This window comes from Lissotriton helveticus, chromosome 6, assembly GCF_964261635.1.
Source record: "Lissotriton helveticus chromosome 6, aLisHel1.1, whole genome shotgun sequence".
Taxonomy (NCBI): domain Eukaryota; kingdom Metazoa; phylum Chordata; class Amphibia; order Caudata; family Salamandridae; genus Lissotriton; species Lissotriton helveticus.
Window position 1 is genome coordinate 1608403995 of NC_136067.1, and position 23786 is coordinate 1608427780.

At 39.0% G+C, this 23786-nt stretch overlaps 1 protein-coding gene across 2 annotated transcripts in view; it reads right to left on the reverse strand.

The window, feature by feature from the left end:
* The window catches only part of MEIS1 (Meis homeobox 1), a 172230-nt gene that overhangs the window by 32858 nt on the left and 115586 nt on the right, over nucleotides 1-23786 (reverse strand). For both annotated transcript variants that reach the window (XM_078649405.1, XM_078649404.1), the window contains exon 9: nucleotides 5537-5613. In XM_078649405.1, the coding sequence (XP_078505531.1) occupies nucleotides 5537-5613 (77 nt within the window). The remainder of the gene's footprint in view (nucleotides 1-5536; nucleotides 5614-23786) is intronic.

The following is a 23786-nucleotide window of genomic DNA, read 5'->3' on the forward strand; positions in this document are numbered from 1 at the left end:
ATTCACTAAATGAAATCTGGATGTGGTATGCCCAAAACTGTTGGTGTATGGTGGTAAATCAATGCATTGCTAGCGCAGATAAGGAAGACAATAAGTGAGTATATAAATATATTAATAAGTCCGTCACTTGAATTCATACAGCAGTTATTAATCACGCAAGCTCAATTACACAAAGGTTAGGCTTTCCGATCTCCTACCACAGCCTGCGTGTAGCTCACTTTTAAATTTCCACATACTTAAGTAAATCACCAGTTGGAAACATAATAACACAGGGCAGCAGCCATTACATGTAGCTCAACGACAATGTTACCTGTGGTTTCTCCTCCCAAACTGCTTTCAGAATTCCAAGTTGAGATTCACTTTGGCTGCTCTAAGCAAACTCTGTGCACAGATTCTCAAGACATGGAAAGTTCATACAGCACTTTTACTAAAAGAAACCGCCTTGCAAAACAGCTAGTCCACAGTAAACACACACAGGGACTTGTTGAACACCCCCCTCTGCAGCTGCCGAACAGCTGTTTCCTTTTATTCTCTATGGGGAAAGGGAGAGAAAGCTCAGCTGAACAGGGCCAGAATATGACCCGTAAGAAGCTAATAACAGCTGAAAGGTCATTAAACGTAAGTTGTTTTTCTCCTTTTAAAAACAGAAATGGTCATCGGGTTCTGACAATCAAATCATAGTCCTCACAGTGAACAACCTTTGAGCTTCATCCCCCATTACCAAATCCACCAACAACGTTTACCTCGGCTGAAGACAATCTCATAAAATACCAACAATGATGTATATAAAATGCAGCCCGGCTTAAAATAAAATGTGTCAAAAACATGTACAAACCAAATACATTTTTTAAAAAAGGTAAAAAAATAACAACTAAAAAATTGGACAAAAAGGGCTGGGCGAGTCCCGAAAGCCCAGGAGACCATAGTTCTGATAGTTCAGTTGGGCTGGGGGAAGAGTAATACATTTTAGGCTTTGTTTGAAAGAGATCTAAATCTGCACCAGTGAGGCTGGCTTTTCACCAACTATTGCAATCCTGCTGGAAATTCTCTTTTGGTATTCCAACAGGCCAGTCTGCCTTTGCACCAAACATAAAGCTTGTGTGACAAACATAGCACATACGTTTGCTACACCATCACTGATCAAAGCCCATGGCACCCATGGCTTTCAGAATATTTTCTGAATTAGTATCGAGGGACAAGAAAGATATGTTGTTTCTGCAGCAGGACACTTTTCATGAAAAAGAGTTCTCCAGCGGAAACTGCAACTAACCAAAGGCCAGAACTGTTGCCGGCTGCAGCTGCATTTCTAGATAGCCTGTTTTCATTGCCAGACTAACTTCACTCGAGGCCACTGTGCAGGAATAGCAAGCATGTCAAAGGTAAGCACAAGCGCCAAGTGAGGAATCGCCTCCAAATGAGTCACGTGACATACCGAGGGAATGACTCAAACGTACGTACAGTATGCAAACTGAAGCCTCATTTCCCTAACTGCTGCTTCTCCGCAACCATTGTTGTCCTATTCTAGGAGCCGAACATTCCCAGTCAGGGGTAACTAACTACCAGGCAACTACACAGGAGCTTCATTTTTTATACACATTTCATGTATTCCCACATGCTGTGTCGCTGCCAATAATTTATGACTGATCTGCACCCAGGCTGCCCTTCAGCATTATATTTAATCTCTGCAACAGTGATTTACAGTGGCTAGTCATTAATAATACAAAAATGTTCATGTGTGTTAACAAATTTGGAAGGATCTTAAGAGAGAATGGACGGTTTTGGGAAAGTTGTTGCTCAATGAAAGCTCATTGAAGAAAAGGAAAAACAAATGAAATATGATTTCCTAGCTGTTCCCTCGAGCAAAAATACTTTGGCATCAGAGTTGCACTCCTGTTGGGGCACAATGGATCAAAAGAAGGTATATTCTGTAAAAACTCGAGCACTAAAGACAGTTTTTTATGCCATCCCAGGTTGGGCATGCTTATGAAACTGCAAGTATATTACCAACAAGCCATCCCTTGCAACGTGCAGGCACAGGTAGGCTTGTGTAATGTGTCATTGCTGCACAGGTGCCCTAAAAATTAAAGGCACACGCCAAATATGGCAGCCAAACTCGAAAAGTGCATGCTTAAACCCACAGGACGTGATTCTGATTCTGTTAACAATCACACAAAAAAAATATGTGGCAATAAGAGTTTAATTATCTCGCAATAAACTTAAACGTTGCATAGGTAAGATAAAAGTTGATGTTCGGCTGCACTCAATCAAACAGTTTTGTAGTATACCGGTAAACAGGACACCCTGGTCACTGTGCTATGAACAATAAATCAATCGGAAGAACGCACCTAAAATGGTTGTCGGGGATGGGGCAATGGGGTGGGGGAGGGATGAAAGAGGGAGAGACTATTCCGGGCCAACCCACTAGGCCACTAGATGGTGGAATAAGGCACAACACGTCACTGATTCACGGGGCAAAACACAGTGGTATCAGATTAAATAACAGCCCGGTTAACACCGACAGAAACAGTGAGAAGTATCTGGCAGAGGTCTCAAAGTAGCCCCTCATTTCTACACTTGCAAGCAACTTCTAGGAATATGTGAATCCCTCCAATGCTCATAAAACAGGCAGAAATGACTGACAAGTCTGTTTACGGTAAATGGTAGCAAGGACAGGAGAAGGGCCTGGCTCTAGCCAGTAAATACTTTTGTTAAACCAAGCACTGATGTCCTTTCCTAAATAGTAATGGATTCAAAGATCATTAGGTAGCTATTGGCACAATCATCAGGTGCCGTCTGATCAATAAACTTTCGGAATCTCAATTCTAGTTCAAATCACAATAATTAGAACTGCGGGAACATTTTTTGTTATACATAACAGAGTGAACTCTCCTCAAAACCATGCCAACATATAAGGGCCTGGTGAGCCCTTCAGGTTCAATTTTCAATAGACCTGTAAGGGAGGGGTGCTTTGATTATCACACTTGTGGAAGCTGATGAGAATAGCCAATTGCCTACAGTATTGAAATGTTACACAAATAGAAGTCAGTCGTGTTTACCTGGCCACAGAAGGCTCCTGCCAAGCAACTTTCCACCTTAAATCTGCATGTGGAAAAGGATGAGGATGGTTTTGTAGGAGTTCACTTTGGGCTGCCCCATGTTTGCAGCTGGGAAACCTATCAATGTCAGTGAACTCCGACAATTGAGTATCATGTGTTTAGAGTAAGCCACGGGATTCAAGCCATGTCTTGATGTACAGCCTGGCTTGCTCTGATGAGAAAGCCAGCTGAGGGAGAGAGAGGATCTTAGAGTGCAAGTGTGTCATCCAGTCACATGGGGCTTAGCTTTGATTTGACTCAAAAGCCAGATGAGAGAAGGGGCGCTGGTTATTGACAATTGAGTGTGTGAGTAAGGGGGTGTATGTCCATCTGCCAGTGGTAGAAAGAGGCGCTGCCATAAAAAACAGATTATCAAGTAAAACAAGTTGCAGAGACATTTTGCTATATCATGTAACAAACATGATTACTCTGCAGCTAAAAACCCAAAGCCTAGAGGAAGGAAAGGGCTGCAGGGTACACTGCCGAATAGGCATCCTCAAATTAACGCTTACTTTATGCGAACACTGTACTGTAGAATCAACTCTTTATTTACAATGGGGAATGTGCCTGAGCTGCAATTTGGCCAACATTTATATTTGCAAGCGTCTTACAAAATCAGGGAACCGATTTAAGTCTTTACAAACACAGTTTGCGGAGAGGAACCTAGCCATAAATATAAAAAATGCTGGCTGTTATAAATTCATTCTATACGGTTGTGAAAAATTGATCATGTAGGGCTGCCTGGTATGAGGTCACGGAAATTGATAACCTTAACAAGCTGCGTGCACGAGCCCGCCTGTCTCGCGCAGATAGGGCACTTTGTAAATTAATCCGCCAGAGGCAAATATATTGTAAAGAGTTGCTATCTCCAAGGTATTAAATGGAAGAATACATGAGATTATATTGACAGAAATACAACATTCTGTAATAGGGTTTAATGTGTCTGACATATCTCCCCTAGGCTCTTGGTCTTTATAACCGAGCAGAGCTTGCTAATGTAAGAGCAGTGGACACCAGGGCCGAATGTATTCCCTGAAATGGATTAAGTTCTGTAATCAGACTCTGCGTAATATAAATCTCTGACACTTACTGAACAGGGGAAGCATACTTTTTTTCTACAATCTGGCAGTGCCCTGATCCGCGCCCAGCAGGTGGGAAGCTCGCCTGCATTCACCATTTTCTGGGTTTTACCTCAAGGCATATAGAATGTCTAATCATAAACACTGTTCTGGATATATGGGGCAATTAATTAGACACACTGCATCACGGCAAATATCATATTGCCAACCCACTTAGATGCAAAAGTGTGTGGAGGAAGTGAAACCTGATTTTAGTGAGCAATGCTAGGACAATAAATCAACATTTGCAGAGCGGGGCTGCATGATTGAGCAATTGCAACAGAATGTTTTAATGCATCATGTCTGTCAACAAATACTTAGCAGCTTAAGACAAGACTCAGCAAGGAGTTAACAAGCATGCATGCCACATAAGCCACTGAAATGAACTACCTTTTGAATGTTTTACGCAAGCAGGGATTTAAACTTACATTTTTGTGCACAATTATGGATCCGAATGATAGCAACCCACCAACCGTTACTCATGGTGTGTGTAGCAAACCAGAAGATGGGTTTATGAACAGTAGCGGTCGGCAGTAGGAGTTACTGCAGAGCGGTGACGTGGGCAGGGTGGGGGGTAGTAATGTATGGATTACGGAGTTTTACAGGTAAGTACACATTTAAATAAATAAAACGAATTTCGTTGCACGCACTGCATCACATTTGGTGATTCAGTGCATGCAACAAAATTCGTTTTATTTATTTAAATATTTACTTACCTGTTAAACTCCGTAATCCATACATTACTACCCCCACCCTGCCCCTCCCCACGTCACCGCCCTGCAGTAACTCCTACTGCCGACCGCTACTGTTTATGAATGCTTACCAAAATGGATACAAGATTTGCTGTAACCAGCTATGTTGTAAGCACTCCAGTCGACACCTCCAGGAACTTTCTCCTGCCCTCTTCTTTACCTCATTTTGGAAAATTCCCCCGCCCCCCACCGGAATATAATTATATGCAATTCCCTGCAGATGCAGAAGGACACGAGTACTACTTTGCACCTGTAAATCCTCCAGTGAGAAGCGTCATTGGTGAAGCACACTCCTAGACTATCACAACCCACAGTACATTTACATTCTTGGGTTGTATATAACATTAGGGAGAAGATGACAAATGATGTACATAGGACGTTCAGGAGGAATACATCTAAAATGTACTGTAGAAGTATTGACATTTCTAGGAGAGGAAACTTTCCATGGGTAGTACCACTTCTCCATCAGTAAGGTAGCAGGGGAATGTAGGCAATTACAAGGCGCATCATATTAATGCAACTCATTAGCTGTAGGAGTGACTGCATGAAAATAATGAGCCCAATTACTTACCAATTGTTCACTTGAAGTATAGTGAGACCCGTGTCCTGTGCCAACTGCTTTTTCTGTTCTTCTGAAGGGTACGGATGCTGTAAGATACCAAAAGGTCTATGTTAAAAACAATGCTATGTGTACAGCATTCGAAACAAAGGCCCCTAGAGAAAGCCAATAATTAACCGTGTAAATTCTGAGGTGTGCTACTCTGTATGAATGGAATATTACATCATCTAATTAGTAGGTCTCCACTGGTGAGACAATTACGTTGTTTAGGGAGGTTTATCAAGGGCTCTTGAAGATAGATATTGGCTGTACCTTGAATCTTTGTGTAGACAAGATCTTTACAATCGGCATGCTAGTACATTAATAGTAAGTGTACCTCTTCTGTGGACTGTCTTTCTAGTGCATCGGAAAGGCACCAATATAGAGTACTGATGCACCATGTAGAGTTGTACATGCATTTTGGCGTAATGATAATGAGGCGCATTGCATGACACAACCCTTGTGCAAGGCAAACTCTGCACCAGCATCCAAAAACAGAACTACGGTTATTATTTGGGTGTGTGTTTGACACTCGTGCCTAGTTCTGTTATCAATACAATAACATTCACATTCACAAAGCAAGTCTCTAATGCATCACAGTGCTCTGCATGGCAATGAAATGCTGGGATCCTGAATGCAGGCCAGCATGAGGTCAGCGAACAGCATATTTTGCCTGACTCCCACATGACATGGCTGGTTTAGCCTTATCGTGAGAAATAGAAGCCAAATGCTGCCACGAACAAGATCACTTGAAGGTTTCAGCTAATTTGAGTGTCAACTTTTCCTTTAAAACCTTTATTTCTAAAACAAGCTGCTTGAAACCCATATTGCATATTTTACATAAAGCAAAAGCAAAGTCGAATTTGAACTAAGTCCCAAAAAGAAGAAAACATGTGTAGTAAATAAATCTGATTTCCTTTCAAGAGAAATGTTAAAACTCCCAGACTATTATCATGTTTGGAACTGTGGTATTTGGTTATCTGTGTGGCTAACACGCACACAAATAAAAACACACACACGGGCTTCTAGCAGATGTTGATAGCACACACTGACATCTTGCAGAAATAAATCCTAGCCTCTTCTTTTTGAAGTGTTTGTTAGCCAGTCCTAAGCGAAGAGCAACAAACACACTTTCCTACAAGCACTAATAAGCTGCCAGCTAATGCCACAAACAAAGGATTGTAGCTGCAGAAAGGCTGTAGTCGCCTTCATGAATAGACAAAAACAAATCATGATTTGCATAATCTATTATGTTAGTTATTGAGGTGACCGAACACGCAGCAGTTGCTTTACTCCCAACAAGCTTTCTGCTCATATTTCTATGTTTTTGTATAGATTTCAGTGACTGGAAAGTTTTTTGAACTACATTCATAAAGTAAAGACAACCTCACAGAGTTGCCGTAGACTTATATAGAGGTGCATGCAACATTAGGGATCGGATGGTGGCTACAGCGGTACTTAATGTAATTCACGCATACTACTGGACGGTGCATCTTCATGGCATCGTTCAAACAAGAAGCATGAATTGCACATCAATGTACCTATCCTGAAGTTGGTGGATTGCGAAATGGTTCACTCAGAAAGGGTGACTTTTGGAAAGGGGTCAGGGAAGGACAACTTCAAATATAAAATGACATTTCTAAATGTGAAGTCAAATCCTATACTCATGAAATATGTCACTGAGGCAGTGATAGTGCACTGTCAAAAATGAGCGTGAAAGATGTACATGAAAAAACAGATGGGAGAATAGAGTCCAAAATGTGCATTTCGAGGACGAAAGCTGATGGCCCCCGTTTTCCTAAAATAAAAGTGGATTATTAAAAGTGGCAAGACACAAAAATGCACTCTCCCCATAGTGACAGTCTTATTTGTGGCATCTGAGCTTTCATGCACATTAATATGTTTAACATACCTAAGACATGCCTTACAATTTCAAATTCAGAGTTTAATTTTACTGGCATGATTAGGATTGGCGATATTTCACATTTAGCATCTGACACAGCAAACATTGTGTAGCTAAGTGTGTACTAAAATCCAAATTCCACTGAATACAAAACACATTGCTGGTGAACATAAATGTTTTTCATAATAGTGGACGTGTGGGACCCCGAAAGTGTCACAGTGGTGGGTCTGTGGTGTACATACACAGATCACCTTGTATTTGAGCAATGTGTCTTCTTTCAGGCAGATACAACAAGCTAAATACAGATGTCATCATGTCTCATGCTTCTCCCGGGGTCGTTGTAGCCCTGGACACTCAGTATGACATATAGTTAAAGGTGCTTGAAGCGGTCAGGTTAGTTTCATACGTTACTACTGGGCCACTGGAGGGCTTTCAGGAAGCCTTGTGAGTACAGTTTGGATCCAGCCTGTCACTGCAGTCTAATGCGACATGCGACCAATATCCTTACTCCAAGCATATGACCAGACTTCAAAGCTGCCTCAATGAAGAGTGTGCCAGAGGCAGAATCCAAAGTCCAAATCTGATCCTGCAGAGATGCTACTGTACTCTGCGTACGGGTGAGCACTGTGCTGCATTCTTGCTGTAGTCCTAGAGCCTAGAGGGTTAGGAATATGCACCAACATTGGAGACATAGGTCGTGGCTAGATGATTTTCATCTTCGGAGGGATGTGGAAAAAAAAAAGAGTGCTTCTATGCGGCAGTTTCAGAAACCATTTCAAGACAATAGTTGGCAGGAACTTACAGCAATGCATGAGTGCTACTGGCAATGATGCAGCAAGAGGTATTCGGTCACAGTCAGTAAAAGTCTCCAGTTTAATAGCAAGATGGCAGAATGGGGTCTTTGGTGATCCAAAGAGTTACTCCTATATGGGCTTGCCAAAGAGCAATCTGCCTTTTTCTAACCAGTCCACAGGCACAGTGCGATAGTTTAACTTGGTTTATTCCCTGCTGAATGAAGATATTTCAACGGATGCCCCTGCTAATTGCAAAATTAATTCTAATACAGACCTTGGCCAGAACTGAACTCTGGAGTTCTTTCTAACCCTGAAGCTTCCTGTTCACTGAATTTGACAGGAGGCCATTTTAAACATTATTTCATTTTTCTTCCTACCCTTTCTTGATTGAGACTTCCACTAAACCAACATTTGCTTATACTAAAGAGTTTGACTGTAACATACATTTCAATTTAGGTTTGGCATGCGCTGTCTTGAGTGCAATTCTTTAACGTTACCATTTGTAAGAGACCTAGTGCTGACTCTGCCAACTGTAATAAACAGGCAAGTTGCTGGTTTGACAGTTGTGGGCCTAGTACATGGTTGACGCTGGTTTCTAACTTCTCCAGGGTCTTCAGTTCTACTAGAGTGCCTTAGATTAGAACTATGGATTTCCAGAAGTAGCTATTGACACAGTCCAGTATCCTAGACCCCTTTAGAGGACAACCTGCCTCCTCCCACATTTGCATGTCCCATTAAAATGAAGGGTCTCTCTGAAATAACCACCTGTTCTCTATCCTCCACTCCCCCCACCATTTTCTATTTGAAGGCTGATTCTCTCAACCACAAGGTCATTCGAGTAACAGAACATTGAAAACCCTTCCAGCAAATCTAGCACATAACTCCAACTTTCTGTACCTTTGCACCCACTCTAGTCCATAACTGCTGCCTCCAGAGTTCAATGTTTCAATGTGGCTGCACTCACATTTGGGTAGCTGTCCCTATTTAAAAATATGGCGATCGTCATCATGAAAGGTTTGAAACACAGCTTTCTCCAAACTTAGGAACCTTACTGCGAGATGTCAGTCTTGTGTATCAGGGCTTCTAGAAGGATTCAATTTCTTGCCCAGCACTTTGGTTGTACTGTTGCAGCAAGGTCTTCACACAAACCCTCAACAAATGTGATTAAGGACAGAATTTTAGTCTCAAATACCAATTTATGTATAAAACTTCAAAACAATCTACATGTTTTAATGGCATTTTTATTGCTTTATTAAAACAGTTTAAAATGTCATTCATATTAATTTCTCTGCAACCCTTCATTAGAAAATGCTTTGAAAATTCTTTTTGCATTCATTTTTCTTGTGATCTGGTTAAGTAATTGAAGCAAACTGTGGCTAATTTTATCTAAAAAGCACTAATTGCTAAGATGCCTCTAGCTACTGGAAACAGGATTCCTGTCTCTGTTAAGCTATTTTCAATTATTCAGGACTCTTCAAAAATAGACAAGACTGGACAAATTGCACACCAGAATAATGGAGTCACTGTGAAAACAAAAGCAGAAAATGTATGAAAACAGGATCCCCTAAATACAGTACGGCATGTTTCAGGTCATCTGATTCTTATTTTTTGGCCTAGTTATTAGCTCAGCCTAGCAGAAACTTTCAATTTCATGAAAAATCTATAATTGCCATAATCACATGAATGCCATGACTTCATGCGGCTAATCCCACTCATCCAAAAGTTCACAATGAGGTAGGCCTTTTAACTGAAACCCAATATGTAGAAAATATTTTAAATACTATGCCTCCAAAACAATCTGCTTTTTGTAGGTAGAATGAGCAGCACTGCTTTCTGGGACGAAAAACATGACTCGACAAAGAAAGACATGCCACATGTTATGTTGATAGATCAACATTTAAGGTCCACTGCATTCCCACACACAGAGTGAGCAAATTTGACACCAGAGGCAAGAACAACACTAAGCTACAAAAGGAATTGTAGGCAGATTGCTCAATGCTCATGGTTAAAGCAAAATAAATACTAAATTGCACGTTTTTTCCGTGGGAGAACTGTCGTGTTGCATTTTCTTTGCAATGGTATTTTCTATTCTTGGGAGAATGATTGTATATTGGGTTGAACTCAGTGGTCAATTTGTAAAATGATAAGTGGCAGGGTCCTGACCAGGAGGCCACTGCAGCTTGCACCACCCATTGCCCTGTCATCGCTGCCAATGACGGTACCAAAACAACTACTAACCATCTCTCTCGCAAGCAAGTGCGACAGATCAGATTATTCCAGGTCCCCAAAGCTAAAAGACTGGCTGAGGAGGCAGGTATTAGTATTTTCTAATGTATTTTATAGTCACAAACAACCGTTGTCCTGCTTATCTGTAAATTAGATGAGCAGCGCCACCATGTGGCAGAATGTCATAAGTGTGGTGATGACAATTATGTACCGGTGCTGAGCAACAGAAACCAATTAAGTACCGGGGCTGAGCACTGGAAACCTCCGGCTCAAATTAAGCACTAGTTAAACTTAATTATTACATGCACTCTACAGGGCAAGAACTGAAAGAAAATGCCACAGTTCTTTGCCAAAACACCCCTTATCGATGCTTCCACTTGCACACTCATAACTGATCGATCCATTGTTCAATCAGTAGTGACTTAAGATATTTATTTTGCTGTGTACATTAGCTTGCATTATCATCTCTTAAAAGCTTAATTATTTCCAAACAATTGATCAAGACTGAAATTTGAGAAAGGATGTGCCTGGTCCGCTGGGAGAGCCGCAATGCATTAGGAGCTTAAACAGAATTACCCTTAGATCTTACAATAAGAATTAACGATTGGGACTTTATATAGGCCAGTGCAGTAGCAGTAATGCGCTTTCTGGAGTGCTATCCATTTGATCTGCATTAACACCTCAACAAGGACTGAAAGCCATAAAAGAGTGATTATGCAAGGGAAGCTGACCCTCCTTTCCCAGAATCAATGCTGCACACGTGTATTAGGAGAAATCATGCAAGCTTGCCTGTCAAAATTTGAACGCAGGCGCGGATACCACTGACACAAAAAATATATAGGAAAAGAAAATTGGCGTAAGCTGGCAGTATGTGAGAAACAATCTGCGTTTAGAAGGGGAGGTCAGGCTAGGAAATTAGCACACTAATCAGGAGTACAATATGAATGATAAAGAGGTGGATATGCTCTTTATATTTGTGAAATCACATGTGCGAAAATGTGCTTCCGTTACTGTTGTGAAAGATCTGCAGCCGTTGTCCAAGATGGCGTCCAAAAGCCATCTGAAAGACAGCACAGGGCTGAGAATGGTCACCAAGGCGGGTGCCCTGAGTAACCGACAAAGCTAAGAAACATTCGAAAGAGCAAAAATCAGTATGCAAGTGGTGGCTCCGAGTAGTCATCCTAGCACTAACAGAGAAATCAAAGTGGTGGAGTAGGCGGCTCTCTTTACATAACAAGTTGTCTCTGCGGTCCTCCCGTTCCAACTGCTTTGCGCCTTATTGTGCATCATTCTGTCACTGAACAAATAACTTTATTTAAACATTTTAGAGCGTCTATGAACGACGGAAGAAACACACAAGTCGGTGTCAGTACAACAAACATACTCTCTACTGTAATTGCAGATGGAACCATTCCAACCTCTAATCTTAATGATACTCCCTGTTCAATGTACTCCTTTCCCCAAATGCTTCCCACTAGCTGCACACATGAATGCCAAGAGTGATACGCTTTCCTTTAATCTTTTCAACTCTGGTAAGCAAGCATCAATAATATTTACTCCCTTGCTGCCTTGCCCGCTGGGGAAGCTTATTGTGATGGGTGAAGAAAATGCAGGAATAATCCGGTACAGTGCAAGCTGCTGAGATAACTAAAGGCTAAGCTGCTCTCCCACTCCACAATCCCCACTAGATTAGTATTTATTGTGAAATAGACATGATTCCATACCAAAGGTGCAGAACGACACAATAAAGTGGCATTCTCAGAATCGATTTTAGAGCAAAGTTTGGCATACTGAAAAGTCTGGCACGAGGCAAGAGCAAGCCAATTGTAAAGGAAACCGCTGCAGTACTAGCCTTCAAAAACATTGGTTTATGAAAATGTGGAGGAGGGCGAGCGCTATCATTAGGAGTAATGGCATGCATCCAATATGTTCCTTATCAGGCAAAGTTCTGTTGGAAGAACAGTTTTGGATGTTCTTTTATCCCTTTTCAGCAAGCCTTCCTCCTCCACATCTTACTTTAATGCATTCATATAAAGTAACCTTGAACACAACTCTGGTATGCGACGGAGAGATACGTCCTTGAAGTCTGACATACGCTCTCAAATGCATTTTAACCTTCACGTTCCCACATCTATTTTTCAAGTTCTGCACAGAACTGTTTCCCAGCTTTCATTTAAGAAATTGGATCCATCACTGACTGTAATACTCCCTTTAATTTTGCTGTTGGCTCCTATCTTGGGAAATTTACATTACAGAACTAAATAGTTTTGTGATTTGATAAAGGGATTGGCCATCAGAGGAGAAAACAAGACTACCGTTAAGTCTAATTTAAAGTGTACGTAATTTAAAATGTTTTCACCACTGGCAGGCACAAAGGCAACCTCAAACTGCAAATGTAAAAGTACCACAGCCAACATATATTTTCACATGTATGTTGGTCAAAACGTTACTTGTAGAAAAAAATGCTTAGCACTGTCTTTCAGTTTTATGAATTCGGTTTAGTGTTGCGGTGAATGCTTTTCTGTCCCCCGACTGCACATTATCAAAGATGCACTTTGTGCCTGATATTTGCATTACAAAAGCAGTGCACAGCGTAGCCTCAGAACATAGCTTGAATTTATAGTAGCCAAGCCATGTATTTTAACACAAGCAACAATCAGTAGACTGGATGGGTGTTTGCACCAGTGGCACTGCCAAAGAAACCCTGAAACTTCTTCAGCAAGTCAGAAGAATCTGCCCGCCTTTTTGAATATTCAAAAACGTAGTTTTACTCATAGCTGCACTAAATGATTTCACGTTCCGTACAGGACATAACTAGCTCAGATACACAGAATGTTGTTTCAAATAAGTTACATATCTAGTATGAAATTGACAGTTTGTTTTGCTTACCTTCCCATATCCAGTTATAAATCATTCTCTAGTATATATCCCTTTTCAAATCTATCTATCTATCTATCTGTCTGTCTGTCTGTCTGTCTGTCTGTCTGTCTGTCTGTCTGTCTGTCTGTCTGTCTGTCTGTCTGTCTGTCTGTCTGTCTGTCTGTCTGTCTGTCTGTCTGTCTGTCTGTCTGTCTAGTCAGTGTATACCTTTATCTATCTAGGCATGTCTTCTGTCTTCACCTATGCTCTTTGTCTGTCTTGTTGATTCCTGCATAGTTACTACCTGGATCACTGTCGATGCTTGCAACAGCCAGGTACAGGAGATAAGTCATAGGAGAATCAATTCAATCTTTTCCTGGGAGAGTCGCTAACAGGTCAGACTCGAAACATGAGGCATCTGCCATGCTTACCATTGGCAACCTGCGTAAATTAAATGTGACTTAGAAAGCCCAAACGAGTTGTCTTCATATTTTCCTTTATTGGTAGCACCAGGACTTACAAATGAAATATTCTTCCAAAAGTAACGTTTTTCGCTTTCAGTAAATAATTTCTGACATAAGTCACAAATATTTTCAAGCTCCTTGTAACTGTAATGGATGCCAGTATCTATGTAACATGCACGGGTTTCTTGCACATCTTGACTCTATCACAACAACAGAAAGAAACCTGTTGGGTTGGCAAGTAAGGAAACAACATTTTAATAGTTTGATCTGCCGTGGCGTCACAAAGGGCACACCTCGCTCCCAAAAGCGTGTGATGATCAAAATAAGAGCCTAATTTAAAACATATGCCAACAAGTCATGTGTTCAAATAACCCTGAAATAATGGGATTGGGGTTTTGAGTTGAATCGAACATCACTCACACTCTATCAAAAGAAGACCACTACAGGTCGAATCACAATTTGGTCTTAGATGGAAACCTCAGAAATGTTTGGAAAGCCCCACCTAGACCACCAATAGCTCAGCAATGCCTCAGCACTGAAAAACGTGCTATACAAACACCAAAAGCATACTACATTATGAGCACACTCAGTATGTGTGAACCTCTATCGCATAAATACGCTACATACAATTAAGTAGGAGACATCACTTGGTGGACAGAACAGACAGCATTTACAAGCATTATTAACAAGGATTTTGAGCGGGAAACTCAATATGTGAAGAGTAGAAATACCGATAATGCAACATAAACTTTATGAGAACTTCAGTAAGCAACCTTATATCGCCCCAGGTCTTATTTTGTGCTTAGTCACCTGTTGAAAACTATCCCCAGCTGCCTTGGCAAACTTCTGTACTAAATTTCATAATGCAACACAGTACATAAAGTGATGTTTAGTTACATAAGAAAAAAATCGGTCTGTTTAGCAGTACATCGTTAAACCATTAAAATAAACAATTAAATATTCTTAGCTGCACTATCGACGTTATCTCGAAAAGCCTACAATTTCAGCGCTGTTTCAGTGGGAAGAATGGAAGTGGTGCTCATAAAAGAAAAAAAAAAGAACCAATCTGAGGGAAATGCTTCTTTGTTAGTTGTGAAAAGATGTCCCGCCCACTCTTAGGTATTCACATTTCCTTTCAAGTGCACAAGGCAGCAAAAACAAACGAAGCCCAATGAATTATTTAAAGCAGAAAAAGGCATTGAAAAGATAAAAAAGTGAGACAGCCAATGAGGTTGGCTAATGCTCAGACAGAAGAGCTATATACACTTGCTGGTGTTAATTTCCCCACTTAAATTACAGTGATGTGATGCTATAGCCTCGTCTCATTAGGGATCATTGTCCCCAGTAGACAGCGGTGTTTAAGAGGGATGCTTGCTGTTCCACACCTGCTGCTCAGGTTGCTATGTGATAAAGACTGCATACAAACAGTGGGACTGAACTTACTGGACTGCAACTGATGAGCCTGGGCTAATTCGGGGGTGATTATGTAGTTTACTGGACCACTAAACCTCTTTAAGCTTGTAATTACTGCCTATTTGAGTAAAGAACATTCAAAGGCAATTCACTGCATCATGCCTGCCACAGCTGGAAGCAGGCTGCCAGCAGTCTGTGGGGACATTACAGTCTGCAGGGATGGGGATTCAAGGCTGGTTGGCAGGTAGCAAGAGCAGTGTAAGAGGCCCCAGCGGCCAACTGTGTTCACAAGACAGCTCACCCTTTCCATCAAGCACTCCTTTCAAGTTGCTGCAACAGCAAAGGTATTTGGGAACCAAAGGTAAACTATGAGAACATCAGCAAATGGCTTTAAGTTTTTGCAACAGGCGCGACTAAAACACATTTTTTTCATAACTGCCCCAAGGTCAAGACCTATATGCCACTGCATGGCCTGCAAAGCTACACATTATCACATGCTCATACACCGAGGTAGCACCAGAGGCGCAACTATCAAAGTGCAGAAGGGGCAATGACACCAGGGCGCAGGAGTGCGAGGGGCCGCCTGGAACTCTAATTTTGACTGTAGTATCTGACCAAATTGAGGCTAGAGAAGCCTATTTACTTTCTTGAATGAAGGCCTATAGCACACTTGCTACACCACTGGGTAGCTAAGGGTTTGTCGTGTTTATCTCACACAGTCTGTTTCTGGGCTTGGATGTGTCTGGCTCTACCCAGCTTGCCTAACAGTTTGTAATTTTCTAATTCTCGGAAGGTTCCTCAACAGAGACTCTGGTTAAACTGTTTTTACAGCAGTATCATCGAGATCTTAAAATAACATAACAATAAAGCAAACAGGTCCAGTGCTAGATTTAGTTAGTGATTGGTTGTATTGTATAAAATCCATGTAAACATGTGTGCTATTTATGGATTGGGTTATGTGTCACAGAAACGTCCGTTTGATTCACTTTTTTGTGTGTGAATGTATTTTTAATTGAAATTTCACATTAAGGTATCTGATGACTCAGAGACTGGGTTATTGATCCACTTTACAGGTTTTAAAAATAAGCCTCTCAAAGGGTTGTAATATAATACCATCCCAAAGAGATCAGTCCAATGACTAAGTCATTGAAGGTGAAGAATATTAGATGAACAGAACCTATCTTTATTTCTGCCTCCATCTGTCTTTGGCATGTAAATTTGCGAAAATTCCGATTTATCGAAAAGAAATCTCAATGAAATTGCGAAAATTCTAGATATCTGCCCTCAGAATGGTTTCACAATGCTGATAAACTGTGGTATTTATCAATCCAAAAGTGAAAATTGCACAATTGTTCAGACAAATGACCCAAGAGTTTTGTGCATTCAAGGGGCATACTGGAAATTTTGTTAAATGATTCGATCTGTTTCTCCTTTATGGCATTAGAGCAAACGAGGGTCTGATAAAAAAAGGTATATTATTAAAAATATATGCAAATCGTCCGTTCCAGTATTCAGTGATACATGTGTGAACATGTATCACGGGTCCATAGTAATGTAAACTGCTTATATGCCAATCACAATCATCAACACAGTAGAATCAATTTTGATAAAGAAACTAATTCTGGGGGACAAGAATACAAACATCACATTGCAAAAGATCGATATTATTATCTTTGATTACGTTTATAGTAGTATGAAGTCAGGAGCATGATGATGACACTAATTAGTATAGCATCACAATTTTCAGTTGTAAAAATGTTGAAAAGTTTTGCTCAGTATAGTAAATAAATTCAAAGGCTATAGACAGTTTCATTAACAGAAGGAGTGCAGATACTGAATTATGAAGGAAGACACTATTTAAAATAGTCATAGTTATCCTTTCACATGTACCACCTGATAAAATACATTTACTTGTAAAAATATAGTTAAATATATGTGTCAAGAAGTTTCTAAAAAGGATAAATTGAGCATATTTTAGAGGACAGGGCAACTCAAAATGGAAGCTCATAATTTGTTGTTGAATCCTCCTTGACTCGTCTCCATTCACGCCTCAGGTCTGGTTCTGATGTGACAAACAATCCCTACGTCTGCATCCAATCAGGAGATGTAAGCACATAGGAATAATATGTCAACCTGACAGGGCCTATGATGATGTCAACGAGTATTAATGTTCAATTATCTGTCCTAGAAATAACCCTCGCCTAAATACAGTGTGAAGCTGCATGTTTGGCATAGCGGTAATGCAAAAGACAAGTTCAAAAATGCCTGCAAAAATCCAATAGCAGTGAGTGGGCTTTTCAATATCATAATGACATTGCCTTGCGGTCTAAAACAGGGGACTTTAATACGTCTTTTTTTTTGCATGGGGCCTTGAGACATTTTTCTAACAACCTATTTGCATGGTAGTGGTCTTTGAAAATAAGCAAGCTTGACACAAAAATATATTGCACCTCGAATTTCAGTATTCCAGACAGACCGTGAATATCTACAAATCTCAATATGAACTTGCTCAGTTGAAGGACAATTAATATGTATTGGAAGTGGTCAGTCAATACCAATATCCTCCAATTCAAAGAATAATGGTTCACTTGGCACAAAGCTATGCATGTCGACTCCACGCAAAGTTAATATAATCTCACTATTGAATAAGAGTAGGTGAATGCCTCCATCTCCTAAACACTGCTAACGTAACTGTCAACTCATAAATTCCACTTCCTTGATTTCTAAAATATTGGAAAAATATGTAATTGACATGCTATTGCAGGGTCAAAAAAAGCATTCTGTTTTACTTATTGCAATTAAATTAAAAATGACCATATTAACAAATGGCACATTACTTACCAAAGCAAGCAGCTAGCTGAGAAACTCTACAAGTTAAACTGCTGAATTAAAAAGTGTGGTCTTATTCTATACCAAGAATACATCCTCCTATCGTTGGAAAGTCAGTGTCATTTGTTTTGAAAACCAAAGCAAAAATGCAACCTCCTCATTAGCTCTACCTACATAAATATTGACTCACAAATAAAGTGAGACCATATTATCCTGGTCAAAATATCTTGACTACATAAATCTTCTAGGTAAAAGTATCAAAGGTAGGTAGATACTTTTTTGCACTTTTTTACAATAATATTGAAGTTTAAAATATAATGGACTATAATTCCTTTTATTACATAGTATGTTATTTCATTATCTGTATTCTTGTGAAATTTATTTTTAATTTTGTAAATAATATAGTCATGTATAATTATTTATTTGGGTTGTTGGATTCAGTGGGGATTGCTTTTTACATTACACATAATTTTATTTTTTGGTAAACAAAATCTATATTTAGGTTTTTTACTATTTAACTTACATTTATTAAATACGTTTAATGATATTTATATTATTTTGGTGTTTTGTGTCTGAAAAGGGCAGTGTAGGAATTTCCCCAAATGTTAGAATATTGAATCTGACACAGACATTTCCCCCACCACCCAATGTATGCACTTTCTCCAGTGCTTGCTAGCTTGGATGAAAAAAAATCTGTTCGCTCTCTCCCGAACAGTGTAGGCATTTTCCACAATGTTTGCTAGACTGGAGTCAAAAAAGTGAATATGATCCGCCTAATGTATACAATCTCTTCAATGTTTGTTAGAATGGAGTTTCCCTAATTTGTGTAGCATTCCTTGATTAGTTTTTTACTAGATTATTTTAAAATTATTTTGGATTGGAATTAAGTTACTATACAATACTTTAATTTAGAAGTTGTTATGCTATGTTGAGTACATTCATTTAAATTACAATTTTATTAATTTTGTATTATATATTTTTTAATTATTTCCACCTTACATTCTTTTGGTATTTTACAAATATAATTTTTGCAACATATTTCAAAATGATGGTTGTATGAATTTAATGTGTTTATATTTTACTTTAAAATGAATAATACACTTTATGTTGCATTTTTTCTTTAATATATCCCAATGATATTATATATTTAAATGTAATAAGTATTTTTAATTTGTTTGCATAATGCATATATTGTACTATAATACTAAATGCTATTTATGTGTTGATAATATTTCTAGGTTGTATCCATTATATAAAATATGTTTGCAGATAAAAAATACATGTATATATATATATATATATATATATATATATATATATATATATACACATATATATACACACACACACACAAAAGAGAAGCAGAGAACTCTGGGTAGTTCCCTGCTTCTCTTTTGCATAATTTATGCATCACTCTATGCCTGCAAGGGTGTTCTTTTGTGTGTGTGTGTGTGTATATATATATATATATATATATATATATGTATATATATATATATATGTGTGTGTGTGTGATCAGGGAAGAGGGACGAAACGCGTCATGGCGACCAAGGTCTGGTGGGAGCAACAGGAATGAATTGCCAACTGTAAAATACTTACTGGGTCCGTGCTCTTTCTTCAGCCGACAAAAGTGAGTGAGAAGGGAGGGAGTTGTTTTGTGTGTGTGTGTATATATATATATATATATATATATATATATATATATATATATATATATATATATATATATATATATATATATGATTATTTTTGAAAAAATGACAACTTTTATTTTAAATGATGGTAATATCTGCAATTAAACATTTATATATGTTAACTATTATAATGTTAATATTTTGGACTATGATATTTTTAACCAGAATGGTTCTGTACTACACACACACACACACACACATATATATGTGTACAGAGTAGCAGTAGCCACTCTCTGTAGTTATAGTTACGGTGACCAGAGATAGGGATTTACTTTACATATCTGTCCCCTAATAATTTTGCACCTGTTTAATGAATGTCCGCAAACTTTGTAGCAATACTGCCCCAATTTCATTCTTGAGTAGTGAAAGATTTGCAGCGTTTGGTCAAGGGAGTGCAAAGAAAAAAAAGGGGGGGCCACAATGCGCGTAAAATACATTTTACATAGACTTCTGCATTTAGTGTAGCACAAAAATCGTCAGTTGGACTTGTTCGAAATTAGTCAGGATTATATAATAGGGTGCACAAATGATTCTGTGTGGTACAGCTGGTAGGTAGGGTAAGCATTTTTCAAGTTTCAAGTGTTTAAACGTAGTTATGTCTGTGAACACTGTAGTACCGCAGTACTACTGAGGTATATTATAATGACAAATCATACGCCGATTGGCTAATGACTGCCTTTACAAAAGTTAAAGTTAGCACTGTTGTTTTCAACTCGAGTTTCCCTGTGTTCTGCATTATGTCTTAATGTAGGGAAGTCATTGTTTTGGTATGTTACCATAGTATTACCACTTTATTTAACTGGTGATAGGTAGGGATACATATCAATTATGGAATACCATTGTAGTCCCTAGGTACCCAAAAAAGAAAAATGACAAATTGGAAATACAAAATAAAACACTATATTTATAAATATAGTGTGCTAAAGTGTATTTTCAAATGTTAACATATTTAAATATGATGGAAGAAAGTTTACAGAGTACCTTGTTAATGACTGAAAATTACTGTGCTACTTAATAAAAAATGCTGTTCCCCATAGAGTGCTGCATAAAGATTGGCATTTTAGTGCTGCAGTGCTACCCCGTTTATACAAAAAAATAAAGAAAGGTATATATATTTTGCACTACCTATTACCACTTTGGTAAAGTATTAATAGTTAGGGCAAAAATATCAAACCAAATACTTACCTATATCGGAAGGCGTAATGCAGAACAAGGCCAAAGTGTTCTTAAAAACAACATGCAGGCCTTTAACTTTTGTAAAGGCAGTCCTTAGCCAATCAGCGAATATTTTGTCACCACTATGTACAGTGGTAGTACAGCAAAATGCATCCATGTTTCGCTAAAATACTACACAAACAAATCTGACAAAGTTTAAATAAAAACTTATAAAATTGTCAAACTACTTCGCTCCACTGCCCAAAGTAATCATCTGCCCACCATAATATCTAATCCTGACAAGTTTTAACAAAATCTAAATGTCAGATTTCGCAATATGCAAAGTAAAGATATTTATGTAAAAACATTGCATTTAAGCATGTTTTGGGACCCCCATAACAGTTACATATTACTATATATATATATATTATGGAGCGAAAACATTTACATTTTTTGACACTCTTTAAAGCTACATTTCCTTTAACATACACACCCCACTTTACACCACTCCACTGTTTAACTGTTCACTTTACGCCACTCCACTAAACGCTATATAGAGTAAAATACAGTACACACCACTAAATTCTACAATAATCTACTGAATGTTACGCCACTCTACTCAACCCAACTGCACATCATTGCAATGCACACCACTAACTCTACGCTATTATCCTGTTTCCCACTGTATTCTAGAACACTTTGTGTATACCAGTTTACTGGATGCCCCTGAACAGTACTGCTCGCAACTCAATGCTATTCCACTCCATGCAATTCCACTATGGCCCACTTGATAGTACTCTACTGGAGTGTACGCTATTCCAGTGTCCACTTCTACACTCTACACCGCTCCATTGTACTGAAATGCACTATACACCACTGGACTGTACCACAATCTACTGTATGCTATTTCACTTTACAAGACTACATTTTGTGCCACTCCACTAAACCATACTTTGCTGTACGTGACTACAGTCTACACTTCTTTAATTAACTGTATACTGTACTGTACGCTACTCCACTATATGGCCTTCCACTGTACGCCTGGACAGTTAATGGCACTAACCTCAACTTTATTATACTAAACACTAATAAGTTCTATCGTACTCTCCTCTATTGCACTACACTTCATTTACGCAACTATACGCTATTGCACTGTACCATATTACACTGTATTCCCACTGTGGTCTATGCTATACCACTCTGCACCATTGCACAGTATATCACTCTAAAATACGCCACTCCATTTTAAGCAATCTTACTTTACAACACAACATTTTACAACACTCCACTTTACCTAAGCCCACTGTACACCACTCAGGTGTACCCTACTCCACTGTATTGCACTCCAGTGTGTACCCTAATTCAGTTTACGCCACTCCACTGTGACACTCCACTGTACACCACCCTACTGTACACTATTTCTGTACATGATATTCCAAAATATGCCCCTTCCTTGTGCATCAGTCCAGTGTATAGCACTCTCCTGTACGCCACTACAGCATACGCGAATACACTCTACAATATATATATACAGGGTGTAAATCCACTTTACCACACTCCACTGTATGCTATCCCAATGTATATCACTGAACTGTACACCACCACTACACTCCACTATATGGCCTTCCACTGTACGCCTGGACAGTTAATGGCACTAACCTCAACTTTATTATACTAAACACTAATAAGTTCTATCGTACTCTCCTCTATTGCACTACACTTCATTTACGCAACTATACGCTATTGCACTGTACCATATTACACTGTATTCCCACTGTGGTCTATGCTATACCACTCTGCACCATTGCACAGTATATCACTCTAAAATACGCCACTCCATTTTAAGCAATCTTACTTTACAACACAACATTTTACAACACTCCACTTTACCTAAGCCCACTGTACACCACTCAGGTGTACCCTACTCCACTGTATTGCACTCCAGTGTGTACCCTAATTCAGTTTACGCCATTCCACTGTGACACTCCACTGTACACCACCCTACTGTACACTATTTCTGTACATGATATTCCAAAATATGCCCCTTCCTTGTGCATCAGTCCAGTGTATAGCATTCTCCTGTACGCCACTACAGCATACGTGAATACACTCTACAATATATATATATACAGGGTGTAAATCCACTTTACCACACTCCACTGTATGCTATCCCAATGTATATCACTGAACTGTACACCACCACTACACTCTATGCCTCTACAATACATGCCACTCTATTGTAGCTGAGGTCTCTGTTCGCCACTCCACTGTATGCAACTCCATTCTACATCACTCTGCTGCATGCCCTTCGGCTATACGCTAGTCCGGTATACCCCCATTCCACTTTACTCCACTCCACTATACCACTATATACTGTGCCAGTGCACACTTTACAATACTACCCACCACTCTATTGTACCACACTTCACTCAATGACACTCCACTAAACTAAACTGGACGAATATTACAAAATTGTTATTAACATTATAAGAACCATTCAAATTCACACAAAAAAACAAAGATTAAACACAAGTTATAATTAGGAAAAATGTATTTCTGTTTGGTATACAAACCCAAAATAAACTCCAAAAACATTAGAAAATCGTAAGTTAAAGTTTGCCTTTAATTTTATGATTTCTGCACCACTTATTTCTATCTTATTTGGGTCACACACATCTTAAACTACACAGCCTTAATAAATTCAAACTACACAGCCTTAATAAATTCAAACTGTATACTTATCTTTAAAATGATCAATTATGCACCACTCGCACATTACTTTAAGTCTAACTTATAACTCACATTTATACTTATGTACCACCTTTAAATTAATATTGCTCTTACCTTTCCATGAGTCTAGCATATGCTTTGAACTGGAGGGCAGCC